Raw genomic sequence first — 13,407 nt, 5'->3', positions numbered from 1 at the left:
ATCTGATCATATTAATTAGGCTGTGCTGAGAACATGACATTTATTTCAAACAGCTGCACTGCCAGAGGAACAGTCCTACCTCAAACAGAGGTGAAATCAGGACATCTCTTGGGGAAAATATGCCTTATTTCAATATTCTGATTTATCTTTGTGTCACAGATGGCTCTTGCTATTTAGTCCTGGCTATGCAAAGAACTGAACTTGCTACTAATAAAATACATGTCTTACCACAAGGCCATGAGAAGCAGTGGTGATAGCCAGGTTATTGAGGTGCATTGGATGTTCATCTCCTCCTCTCTCATCCACATCCAGGTTATTGAGGTGCATTGGATGTTCACACCCTCCTCTCTCATCCACATCCTCAGCCAGGTGAAAATGCACAGGATAACTGCCCAGGACTTTTTGCCCCATGTTTTTCAATTCCACTCCTGACATGTGAACAGAGCCAAAATTCTTTAGGATCTGTTGAGACAAATGCAGACCCAGGTAAGGCATTACAATAGAAACACACACATAAAGAAAAACAGGTTTGGGCTTTTTTCCTCTCTCATTAGGCAATACTTTAGCAGAGTGAAGGCTGGTCCCAGGAGGAAGTGTGAGCTCCCTGCTTGCACCCAGAGCGGCTCAGGGCCTGCAGAGCCGTGTGCCAGCAGCTGCACCCCTCGGGCAGGGGCTGCCAGGGAGCAGCTGCCAGGCAGCATGTGCAGAGTTTAGCAGGAGCAGTGACAGACACGCTGCTCCTGCCAACTGCAGAGAGGGGGAGCGTTTGCCACCAGGCTGCATTTCCTGGCAGCTCCTGCTGCCGAGTGTTTTCAGCCCAGACCTGCACAGCTCCTCGGTTCCCACCACCTGGTGCAGGAGAAACTTTGCACAGAGCCCCTGCAGGAGCAGGGCTGCACCCAGGACACGTGAGACAACCGAGAGGCAAAGCACAGCAGGCTGAGAGCCAGCTCTTCTGCGAGCCAGGGTGGCAGCAGGTTTGCTCTGCAGGCGCCACAATTCCATCAGTGACAGCTCTGCATGGGCCCTACTGACAACAGTGCTGCCAAAGAATCCCCTCCGAGGGAATCCCCTAGGAGGGCATCTTTTTGAGACATAATGAGGAAAATGTCTCCTTGCAAGTTAGTTTTTAGGCCAACAAATTTCCCCCTTTTTCATAGACAAATACACTTTTTCACATACACACAATGGTAATTTGATGCTTTATATTGCTTTACAAACCAGGGGAGGAACTATCTGAAACCACCTACAAGGAAAAGTATTAAAAAGCACTCACTTTAATGCACCCTCCGAGTGTATCAAAAATTGGTGTTAATATTGTCCATTACAGGAATTTTGCATTTCTCCTTGAATAAATATGCTTCTGGTCAGAAAACCAACTTCTGCCCTCATATCAACAGCATCTATGACTTCTCCAATGTGAAGACAAAGTAGGCTGCCTGTAGAAACAAGAAAACTTATTGAACATATCATTTTTATTATTGAATTATTCTGGCCAAGTGCACACCTTTCCTTTAAGCAATCACCAAGTCTGGGGACATGCCAGTTGTTAGTATCTGATCCCAGAGGCTGCTACAAAGGACTGCTGCCTCTGCTACAACTTTCAAGCCCTAAAATAAAATTAGGGCCTTCATCTCTCTTATGTTTATGGGACAAAAACTACTTTAAAAGACAGGTAAATGTAGAATGTAAAAGACAAGACAAAATATATTTAATAAATATTTCATACCATCAATTTTCACCTGACCTTTTTTCCTTGGGCAAGGAAGGAGATTAAACTCTTCAGCCTGATGCATAAAATAATCTGTGCTGTCAGTGACAATGCCAGGTCACCAGGTAACCAACTTGTAACCTCATCCACCAGATGAAGAATTATTCCTTTGGACATTTCCACTTTAAATCCACTATGAGGCACACCTGAAAAATGAAGCAATCAATTATTTTTACAGCTGCACGTGGCAGAATCATGCAATTAGATGAAGAGCATGCTGATTTACTTTTGATCTAGATAACCCTTTGCATGATAGAAGTGCTCCAGCCATTAAATATCTTAGTGCCATCTCTTTGTAGAAAGTTAAAACTTTACTTTGAGAGAGTACTTCTGTTAGCTCAGTCAACATCCACATGAGCCAAAGACTATGGTATGATTATCATACCATATCATACTATTGTTCAGATTCATAGCAGCCACACAGGAAAAGCAGAGCAAAGCAACAGGAGATGAGCAGTTGTCAGGAAAGACTGAACCTTTTATCCATCCACTGAAAGCAGAAACAGTGAAACAGGTGCCGTCCTGTGTGAGGAAATCTCTTTGGGCGATGGCTAACCCTGTTCCACTCCTGTGATACTCCTGCTTATCTTCTGCTCTGGAAAGCTGATCCCTACCAGCGCCCAGGACTGCCTGAAGGAGACAGGGAAGGAGCAAACCGGTGACATTCCGAGCCCTCCACCCCGCAGAGAACTTGGGCAGGAGGGAGCGTGCAGCATGGCACAGCTCCCCTCCCTCTGGCACGGGCGGCCCGGTGCATATTCATCCCCCGGGTACCCTCCACATCCCCCCGGGTCCCCGCCGCCCCCCGCCCGTCCGGGCCCCGCTCCGCCCCGGGTCGGGCCGAGCCCCCGGCGTTGCGGAGCTGTCCATGGTGGCTCCGCTCCCGCCCCCGCCTCACCTGTAGCGCGGGCGGACGGTGCCGCTGCAGCCCCGGCGGTCCCGCAGCAGCAGCAGCCGCGTCTCCGGTGTGAGGCTGCGGGCGGCCGAGTGTCCCAGGGCTGCCGGCACCATCCTGCCGGGGCTGCGGGGCCAGGAAAGGGTTGAGCCCGGCCGCGAGTGGCTGTGGAAGCGCCCCCGCCTGCAGCCGTGCCGTGCCGCCGTCCAGGCTGAGCCCGCCGCTGCCCCAGCGCCTCTCGGGGCCGGCCGGGATGCAGAGTCCTGTCCGGGAGGGCCCGGGAGCGGCAGTGCCGGCCGTGCGGCTCCGGGATGCCGCTGGATTCACGCACACCGAATTCTGCCCGCAGCCCTCCGTGGCCGCCCCCTCGGTGGCCCGTGAGCCGCAGGGGCAGCGCTCCGAGGGCAGCGGTCCGGGCCGGTGCGCCGCTCCCGCCGTCGCGGATGCGGATGCAGCGGGCTGAAGGTGATGGGAGGCCCGTGGTGGCGGTCGGCGAGCCCCGGGACATCCCCGCAGCACCGGGCTCGGGGCTCCGCTCACCTCGGTGGCGGATGACGAGGGAGGGAAGGCGGCGGAGCCCTCGGGGCGCACGGCGAGCCACGGGCAGCCCGGCAGGTGTCGGAGGGGGGTGGCTGCGGGGCGAGGTGCGGGCGGCGTCCGAGCAGGGCCTGCAAGAAACGAGCGGCGGCAGCGGCGGCGGGGCCGGCGGGGCGAGGGGCGCGGAGGGCGCGGTACCGACCTGATGCTGCGGCCGAGCTCTGCTCCACGGCACGTCCCGCGGCGGCACCGGGTCCGGGTGCGGAGGAAGGGCAGGAGGAGCCGCGGCTCCCCGGGGCTCCCCCGGTCGGCGCATCCCGGGCGGTCCCGCAGCCGCTACCTGCAGCCCGGGGCGGCCGCAACACGTGCGCCGCGACTTTGCACGGAGCCGCCAAAAGACACATTTTGCTATGGATGTGTTTTGCTTTCGTTGTTTTGGGGTTTTTTCCTTCTTTTCCCCCTTCACTTAGCGTCGCAACGGCGAAAGCAGAGCCCCGTCCCCTCTCGGCGCAGCCCGGAGCGGCGAGCAGCGCACAGCGGCGCGGACAGAGGGAGCCGGAGCGGCACAAACCCAGCGGCCGCCCGACGAGCGGCTCCAAACTTCTCTGCACACACTTACCTGTCCCGACAGCGCCCACCGCGGACTCTGCCCGCAGCCGCTCGGAGCCGCCGCACCGGGCAGGGCAGGGCAGGCAGGCGCAGGCAGCTCCCGCTCCGCCGCTCCGGCTGCCTCCCCTCCGCCTCCCTTTTTATATCCATCTCCCAACCGCTGGCGGTGCCCGCACTGTTTACAGCGGCTCAGCCGCTGGCTCCTCCCAGCCGGGGACGTTCCCTCCAGGCTGGACGTATATCTACGAGCGGCGCCTGATGCCCCGCTGCAGCACAGAAAGGCTTTCCCAGCTCCGAGGGCAGCGGGCTCCTCGCCGGGCTCCCCCCGGGTCTGTGCGGAGCTCGGCCGGGCTCAACAGCCCGTGCAGAGAACGCGGCTGGGTGCCAGCTGTCTCTGCAAGGGCAGAGCGCTGAGGAGCACCCGTCCCGATGTCCTAAACCGGGGCTTGGCGTGCCTTGGTCCTTCTTGGGAGGCAGCTGACCCCTCTGGCACCTTCCCTCGGGGTGTTTCACCCTCTACTGTCCTGTGTCTGGCAGATCTACGGATGATGCTGTAACGCAGCAGCTGCAAAAGCTCCCCTGACAGTGAGTGAGCAGAGAGGTGTTGGCCACTTCACCACCCATCAACCTGTACTGAGCCTGCAGGGAGAGGAAGAGGCTGAGAAACTGCTCCGACAAGACACAGACACAAAACCCCCATGTGCTGGCACTGCCTTCCTGGCTTGGAAGGCTCCAGCCTCAGTGACCATGGCACTTGTCACACCTGGCATCAATCTCACCTGGCACTGACCGTCACACACTGCCTTGTTTTCCATGAACCACAACATCACGTTTTTCGTAGGCTCTAAAATACAGCACAACTGAGCTTCTGGATGACACATAAACACAGAGATCTGCTTTACTGCAGCCACAGCAGAGTTGTAATCCCTCACCTCCACTCCAGAGCCCAACATCCCGAGAGGACCAGCCAGAAGTGGGGAGGCAAAGGCTGCAGCCACTGCTGCTGCCCAGGGCCAAAGCCAAGGAGGTGCAGAGCCACAGGTGCTGTCGGTCTCAGAGACATTTGTGTGCCATCATCTGGTCAAACTGTTCCAATCTGTCACCTCTGAAATTTATTCTGGCGCAGGATTTCTTCTGACAGAGGGCACAAAGACGCCATAGTCATGTTAATAAGGAGCAAGTGCTGTCAGGCAAAATATGGGAACAGACTGGAAGCAGAGGGGGTGGGTGAGGGGCACAGCCATGCCCCCTGCTCCAGGCAGCAGCTCCAGTGAGGGAGTGACACTCACTTGTGCTAAACAAAACCCATCCCCTCTCTTACACCCGGTCCTGGGACCCAGAGAATTGCTGAACCTGAAGATAAGCCCAGAAAAACAAATCCAGATAACACTCCCTTGTTTCAATACTCCACAAACACAGGGAAATGCTAGAGCTGCCACCTTTGCTACCAGCTGTTCATCTGTCATTCAGTGCTGGCACTTCTATTCCTGTCTCAAATAGCTTTTGTCATTTTCCTTCCAAAAAAGCAGCATTAGTCAGCGTTGTGCCTCCCCCTTATCTGAAAATGACACATATGAATGCAGGTCATGGGAACACAGAGCTGTTACCAGAAGTATAGGAGGTTTCACTCCATTTTTAAGAAAAAATTTATCTACTGGTGGAAGTTTCAGGCAAGACAAGACAAATAAGAGTATTTTGTCTTAAAACACACTGAATTCTCTGAACTGAATGTTGGCAGAAGTGCAAAATTTGAAGAGGACCTGAACCTTTTAAATCTGCCAGGGCCCTAGAAATCTCACACATTGTTATTTAAAGTATTTACTTCATGCAAAAGATTTCACAAACTTGCAAGCTAAATAAGAGATATCAACTAATCCAATCAATTAATCTAACATGGTAATAGCTGAGGTAAGTGGAAAGCACTTGGTGAGTGCTAAGCTTTGTGCAGGCCTTACAGAACAATCAGCAAAGCCAAAGTCAGTCCTGCTTACCTGGGACTTTTCCTGAAAAAGCAACCAAAATCTTGAAGGTGTGAGCGCTGTTTAAATCCATTAAAGGCATTTTCTCTGGTGTAGCCAGAAATAGACTAGTTTGAATTTTTTTTTTCTTTTGAGAGAGAGAGAATTACTCTCAGATAAAATATTTCAGTGCCATTTCACCCAATATTAAGTTTTCACTGTCCTAAGGAATAAAATTTCAGAATAAAAGGGACTGAACATATCACCCTGTTTTCTAAAAATTGCTGTCTCTTGTCAAGGTAAACACAGAACCCCCATTACTATCTGTAGAGTGGTGCTTGGCAGCTAAGCTCTTTCCCTTTCACTCTTTAGATTCCATTTTCCCAAGCTGATTTCTGCTTTGCAGCAGCACCAGGATGAAGTTTACCCCGCAGCCCTCTGTTACAGGATGCATCCACAGCGTGAGAACACTCCCGAGCAACCTCACACCTGCACATGAGAAATCATGACTAACGCTCACTGCCTCCGACACACGCCTGGTGTAACTCTTCCTCACAAAAATAACCAACCTGATCCCTCCTCCGAGTGCTGCTGAGAGTTATAAACTGTGCTTACCCTCCTAACAAACAAAAATGGGTCATTTTCTGTAATGGGCTGCCAGGGATGAGACAACCTCGGCCGTCCTGTGTCTTGGCGTGTTGCAGTGCTTGTGATGCTTTGCCTACAAACACAGCTGGAGCGTTCAATACCAAATATCGATGGCTGAGATTTCCATGGTAAGGCCAGGGCGGAGAACCAAGCTAATCTGAGTGAGTGGTGTGCGGGAATTCACTCGCAGGGCACGGACATCCCTGCCCAGGGACTCAGCTCTGGCACACAAGTGCAGGGAGGCTCCTCCTGTGTGATTTTTTCCCGGGCACACTCCCTCGCTGGGCGGTTTCCTGTTTCCTTCGAGAAAGGAAGGAGGTACCGAGGCAGCATCCCCTGGGCAGCACCTCGTTCCCACGGAGCGCTGGGGGCCCCGAGGGATAACTCCGGCAGCGGGGGGCACGCCACAGTGTGCAAGCCAGGAGCCCCCAGGGACACGGATACCAGGGGGGACACACGGGGGGAACATGGGGGGGGACACAAGGGGGGAGGAATACAAGGGTGACACATGGAGGGCACGGGAACACACGGGGGGACACGGGCGCCGACCGTCCCTGCAGAGCCGCGGGTGGCCGGGAGGCGGCGCCCTTGCACAGCCGCTGCCCCGCGGCCCGGCCGGAGCCCGCGCGGCCACCGCGACCCTGCCCATCCTGCACTGACCCTGCCCATCCTTCACCGATCCTGCCCATCCTCTATCGATCCTGCCCATCCTGGACTGACCCTGCCCATCCTGCACTGACCCTGCCCATCCTTCAACAATCCTGCCCATCCTCTATCGATCCTGCCCATCCTGCACTGATCCTGCCCATCCTTCACCGATCCTGCCCATCCTCTATCGATCCTGCCCATCTTGCACTGATCCTGCCCATCCTTCACCGATCCTGCCCATCCTCTATCGATCCTGCCCATCCTTCACTGACCCTGCCCATCCTTCACCGATCCTGCCCATCCTCTATCGATCCTGCCCATCCTTCACCGATCCTGCCCATCCTTCACTGACCCTGCCCATCCTGCAGTGGTCCTGCCCATCCTGCAGGGTCCTGCCCATCCTTCACTGACCCTGCCCATCCTTCACTGACCCTGCCCATCCTGCAGGGGTCCTGCCCATCCTTCACTGATCTTGCCCATCCTGCAGCAGTCCCGGACATCCTTCACTGATCCTGCCCTTCCTCCAGTGGTTCTGGCTATATCTTTCACTGATCCTGGCCATCCTCCAGCGACACTGCCCATCCCTCACTGATCCTGGCTATCCTTCACTGGTCCTGCCCATCCTTCACTGGTCCTGGCCATCGTCCAGTGGTCCTACCCATCCCCTGGCAATCCTGCCCATCCTTCACTGACCCTGCCCATCCCACTATTGATTCCTGCCCATCTTTCCCTGACCTTGCCAAGCCCAGCTGTCTCTCAGCCCAGGCACTGAGTGCAGCTCCTGGCACAGCACAGGACCCACCCAAACCAGGCTGCACCCAGCAATGCCCACCCCTCACCTGCCCTGCTGTTCCTGTCAGCCAGCACCAGAAAGTGTTTGAGATACCAAATCCACATCTCCTCCTTGTGTACCTACCAGTTTGTTCCTCTTTGGGCTTTATTGGCATTTTTCTTGGTTTAAACATTTGCTTCTGGATCAGAGAGAAAGCTTGGACTGCTGGCATTGAGACAACACTCCCATATTCCTGAGGAGCTGGAGCATCTTGTATAGCAAGAACAGCTTCACCTTGTGCTGGATCACCTTGAGGGCACTGATATGAATTTTGAGTAGGTTGGCATTTTGATCACAGCTGCAAAACCAAGAGAGATTCCTAGGTCCAAAGGTATCCATAAAATATATCTGAAGGATTTAAGGAATACTTCACTGGACAAGCGCTTTTCTGGTGGCTTCTGGCCCAGGGTCTGACTTAGCAAACTTCTCCTGTGATAACTCAAGAGAGAGCTGCTTCTGACCAGGCTGGAGGGTTTATAAGGGCCCACAGTCCCAGGAAGGGTTTTCTTACTGGGCAACAGTCTTTCAAAATCCATGTCCCACAGAGAACTTCTGGGATTCGGGCTATGTTCTGAAATAATTATAAATACAGTGAACCTATTACACATAAACAATAAAGAATCCCAGAGAGTTTGTTTCCTCAGAAGATATGTGTACAAAACTACATTTATGGATGTTCTGCTGCAGTCCTGGATACAGATCTCTGCACCACTTTGACAAACAGTGAATATTTCAACAGGCCAAATCAAGAGATGTATGATAAATATGTTTTAGGTAATATGTTTTAGGTAATAAGTTTTAGGTAATGTAATAATGGTTATATATAATTTTTCATTTAAAGTACTCTTTTCTTTAATGCTCAGGAAAACTATCTTCATTATTAATACAAACCCTCAAAGACTGCACAGATTTCCCCTTCCCCCTCCCCAAAAAAACTTAACCCAATCACCAAAAGAAAATTTACTATTCCATATTAATTTTCTGAAAAATATTTTAAAAAGTTGTTCAAGATGCTGTTCTTGTTAAAGACTGTTTTACATTTGATTGAAAAAGGAAATTTCTATATTTGCACTGTTGGTCTAGTCCCAGGGTCCAGCACAGACTCTGTTTTTCCAACAGGTGTAACTTGGGTTTAAAGGCTCCATTTTGCTTTCTGGCTTCTCCTTGTCTCTGCCTGCTGATTAAAACCATTAGTCTGGTGTACCCAGGTGAAGCTGTTGCTGCTCAAAGGCCACAGCAACTTCATCCTGTTGATAAAAAGGTGCTGTAAGGGACAACTGGAACTCTATGGAGATTACATTTTCTTCTAAAGCAGTGCCCCTATCCAGCTCTCGTTCCTCCAGGCCGAGCCCAAAGGTTCAATTTACACTCTGGGAATGGATCAATAAAGCAATTACATGCAACATAAGTAGGCTGGGACTTCACGATAAGTAGGGCTGCAAACACAAAAGAAAGCTCTGATAATTAAAAGGGACAAGGAACCCAAAACTCAGCGGCATGCTGCCAAGAGTGTTTGAAATGGTGAATGTTTTAATGTAACTGCATCCTGCTGAAGGCTGGAGGTCATGTCCTGGGAGCCCTGGAATGTGCCTGAAGCCTTTCCTTTCATTTCTAAGCAGACAACAAAATTTTTTAGACTGTTTTTCTATATCCTAAAGGGGCATCCCAGATCAGCATGTTTGAGAAGCTTTAGGTTTGTTATTTATCTGATTCAAGATTAAAGTTATCAACTTTCAAGTAGTTGTGACTTAGGGTCCAGGGCATTGCTTGCCACTTGTAATTGTATTAGTTAAGCGTTCTATTGATATGTTGGAATTCCATGTATCAAAATGCACATTCACGGCTGTAACTCATCCCTGGAATATAATAGTGTATTACTTAGCTTAGTCCTAGCAGTTATATTTTACCATACAGAGGAGGACATTAGGCACTACTGCCATCCCACTGGTCCTGGTCTGAAGCAAAGATCCCAAGGGCAGATCCAAAGCATTCCTAATGGCACTGCAGCAGCAGAGTCACTTGAAATGTAAGCGATGTTAAATCTTTTAGCAACTCTGCAAGTTCCAAGAACAAACTGCCATGAAAAACGTCATTTAGGATAAGCAAAACTATGGATAGATGTCTTCTTAGTTAAAAGCAGCTCTTAAACTAATAAGGCCTAGAAACAAAAGGAGAAAATGAAGGAAGACCCACTGCATGCAGTCACCTCCAGAGGCACAGCAAACCAAGCCACCTATGTTTGCCTTGAGGTCCAAGTGTAATCCAGAGGAGTGTGCTCCTTCCGCTGCTTCTCCTGACAGAGCAAGCCTGGGATCCAGCGGCTCCGCGCTCCTCCTGTCCCCGGCAGCGCCCTCGCCCTCCGCCCACCAACATCACCATCACCGCCATCCGCAGGAGCAGCAGCGGGGCGGCCCCGCCGAGCCCTCCCCGCCCCGCTGGAGCAGCCTGGCCGGGCGCAGCGCAGCCCGAGCGCTGCTGGGCGCGGAGCGGGGAATTCCCAGGACACAACCAGGGCACGGCCCGGGACAGCGGGGATGCTCCGGCCTCCGGAGAGAGGGAAGGGCGGCCCCGTCCCACGCAGGGACAGCCAGCACACGGCTTCACTCCAGAAAGAGATGCAATGCACTCCCAGCCCCCAGCGCCCCCGAGGAAACCCAGACCAAAGCACTTTTACCCTTCCAGGAACCACAAGGTAATTTATAATTGACCTTCTAATGGTATAGGGGTCTTCTTGGAGTTTCTTTTTTTAAAGACAGCAGGCATGTTACCCTTACACTTCCTCCAAAATTAATTTGATTACTGCATAAACTCATCTGCAAAACTGCAGAGTCAAGGGAGAAGGGCTCACTCTCCTGCTGCAAGGACCAGCTCCTGCTTTTTACTGTGGTACCCAAGCTGTGAGACCCAAGTACAACCTCCTGCTTTGAAATTCACACCCATCTGACCTCAGTATTACCACTGGACTTGGAAAGCAACACGGACCCAGCAGGGAGTTTCTGTGCCTGACCTCATTCCCAACAGTGAAGTGCCCACCATCAAAGAGCCACCCCACCCTTATCCAGGGCTGGAGCACAAACGACTGCATTGGAGCTAAATTTCAGAGCTAAAATGTTTGGAGAGTTCCACATAGGACATAGAGAAATGAGTTAAATGGGCTTAACTGAGATCATTGGCTTGCTTTCACAGGAATAGACCTGGGGAAGAAAGTGTTTTCCAAGTGAGAACAATCGAGTTTTCCGGCTGAACGAATAACCAGAGGAAGCAAGTACATTGGGTCTCTACTTCTATGTTTAGCACCATTTAGAAAAAGCAAATGCAATACAGAGTTCATAGATGTGTACAATGCTAAGCATAAATACAGGTTTGGGTATTTGGAGTTCCAGGGTCAGCACCCCGAGCAGAGCTGGCACAAGTTACAGGAGTGACATGGAAGGACGAGGAACAAAACCGCAGCAGAGGCGACACAAGTAACAGGCCTCCAGGTGAGCACAAGTTAAATTTGTATCAGTTACATAAATTTTAGAACAATACATATCAGAGTCCTTGAAAAACCACACCTTTGAAGCTGTAACAAATATTCTCCTCCGGCTTTTCCAAAGCACAAACACGAGACAACTACTGAGAGTAAACAGATGTAGCACATCTTACCTTTCTGCAAACAAGCTGTACATCACCCGTGGCTGCACTACACGAACAAAAATGGTCAGTCACACAGGAAAAATGGACAGAGCATCCCCATCAACAACAAAATGTTAGTGATCATTCACACCTTTGGGAGACCCGTTGCATAATTTATCCAGGCACACAGAGCCATTTTTACAGTGACACCTTGATAGCTCTAAAATATGCATAACAAGTTCTTGTAAAGGCTCACATTATACATTTAAATTACATCATGTTAGCAGTTTGCTGGAACAGACTATTTTTTTAAGCCCAAAATTTGTTTTTCATAACCTCACATCATCCCCTTTCCTATAGTTTAAAAACTAAAGTATTTAAAAAATTTTTTAAAACATCTTTTTCTTTAAAATAATGAGGACCTGAAATTCACTGTCATGGATGAAAATGCATCTTCATGACTTGGCCACACTTTTTCAACTAATAGTTCCAAGGTTGACCAGCAGTCTTTTGAAATGCTTAAAACTTTGATACAAGTTTATAATACAAAGCAGCTCACTATCAGCATTTATTTTGTGCAGTGCATACATCAGAAAAAAAACAGAATTCATTTAAGAACTATTGGATGAGAAGAGGGTTATAAGGAAAATTATTTAAGGAAAGAAACAGGTAAACGAATTACTGAATTAGAAGAGAGGAAAGAAGATCCATACCAGTGGACCAATGATAGGTCATTAACATTTTAATTAAGAGCAAAACATCTGTGTTAGTTTAATGCAGATGAACTTCACAAACCAAACCAGACAATGCAGAAGCCAGAAGACTGAGGCCCCTCTGAGAATCAGTTAAGAAGGAATTCAGGTAAATAAAAGATAGTACAAGTGGAAATCCATGTTCAGCCAGGACATTGTGAGCTGCACCTGCAGCTGCAGAGAGCATGGGACATAAAAAAACCATACTGAATTCATATTCAGGGTTCTCATTAACAGAGCAATACTGGCAAAAAGCAAAGCAAATGCAAAGACAAGTCACAAAATTACTTCAGAAGTTGGAAAAGTATTAATCAAAAGAACAATTTATAGGGAACAGGTTAGAAATAGCAGTTTGTTAAAAGGTAGCTACAGACAGTCACAAGGAGAAGAAACATTGTAGACTGAGGTTTCAGAGCAACACAAAGTTCATTGTGGGTACCAAAAACCAGAGCTAATTAGGTAAAAATCCCCAGGTCACTACAGGGACAGGCTGACTCTTTCAACATTACCTTGAATACCTGTACCACACACAGCAGCTTGGTTTCACAGGGCTACAGTCCCAGGAACAACACATGTAGGAATGGAAGAAAATCACTGTGGATTTGTGAAGGTACAATAAATATATATAAAATCAGACAAGTATCTGAATATTTATTTAAAATACAGGAGGGAAGTGCTGAGCTTGAGGTGGGGATTAGGCAAAACCTGGCAATTTTGGCTGGCAAAGTCACCATGAGAACTGCTGGGGTCCCTGCTGCTTGGGACAGTTAAAAGTCACAACTAGACAACACTGATGCCCAAATCCAGTCTAAGGATCCTGGTGATGTGGCCCAGGATGCATGTCCTCATTTCACTGCAAGTGAAAATACAAGTTTTTCCTCTTTTGCAGTAATAGGGCCAAGGCAATAATCAAAGACAATGCACACTTGCACTGAAAATTAACTGCAGGCCTGTTGTAGGAATTCATAACAACTATGTTCAAATATTTCTTCCAGGCAATGAATCATGATTTTTCATCTCTTAGAACCAGCTGAACACCACTTAAACATAACCTCTTGCACATTGGATTTACATACCCAGCTTACTCTATCAAGTAATGCTGTTACACTTTCCTCATGTATGAAAATTATGCACCAAAT

The 13,407-nt window shown here is 49.9% G+C and overlaps 2 protein-coding genes across 3 annotated transcripts in view; both read right to left on the bottom strand.

The window, feature by feature from the left end:
• CEMIP (cell migration inducing hyaluronidase 1) overlaps positions 1-4,022 on the bottom strand; it is a 98,996-nt gene extending 94,974 nt beyond the window's left edge. For both annotated transcript variants that reach the window (XM_074549256.1, XM_074549258.1), the window contains exon 1: positions 3,823-4,022. The gene's annotated coding sequence lies outside the window, so the exon portion shown is untranslated. The remainder of the gene's footprint in view (positions 1-3,822) is intronic.
• The window catches only part of LOC106629227 (uncharacterized), a 46,133-nt gene extending 39,006 nt beyond the window's left edge, over positions 1-7,127 (bottom strand). Inside the window, exons 1-8 of the mRNA XM_074549760.1 lie at positions 6,520-7,127; positions 5,804-5,815; positions 3,823-4,078; positions 2,670-3,539; positions 2,248-2,401; positions 1,748-1,917; positions 1,277-1,439; positions 229-462 (exon numbers count right to left, since the gene is read on the bottom strand). Of these exons, the coding sequence (XP_074405861.1) occupies positions 1,404-1,439; positions 1,748-1,917; positions 2,248-2,401; positions 2,670-3,539; positions 3,823-4,078; positions 5,804-5,815; positions 6,520-7,127 (2,106 nt within the window). The 3' untranslated portion in view covers positions 229-462; positions 1,277-1,403. The remainder of the gene's footprint in view (positions 1-228; positions 463-1,276; positions 1,440-1,747; positions 1,918-2,247; positions 2,402-2,669; positions 3,540-3,822; positions 4,079-5,803; positions 5,816-6,519) is intronic.
• Positions 7,128-13,407: the final 6,280 nt, after the last annotated feature.

The sequence above is a fragment of the Zonotrichia albicollis genome, chromosome 11 (genome assembly GCF_047830755.1).
Source record: "Zonotrichia albicollis isolate bZonAlb1 chromosome 11, bZonAlb1.hap1, whole genome shotgun sequence".
Classification (NCBI taxonomy): domain Eukaryota; kingdom Metazoa; phylum Chordata; class Aves; order Passeriformes; family Passerellidae; genus Zonotrichia; species Zonotrichia albicollis.
Note: the sequence above shows the minus strand (reverse complement) of the source record. Positions and strands in the feature narration are given on the sequence as shown.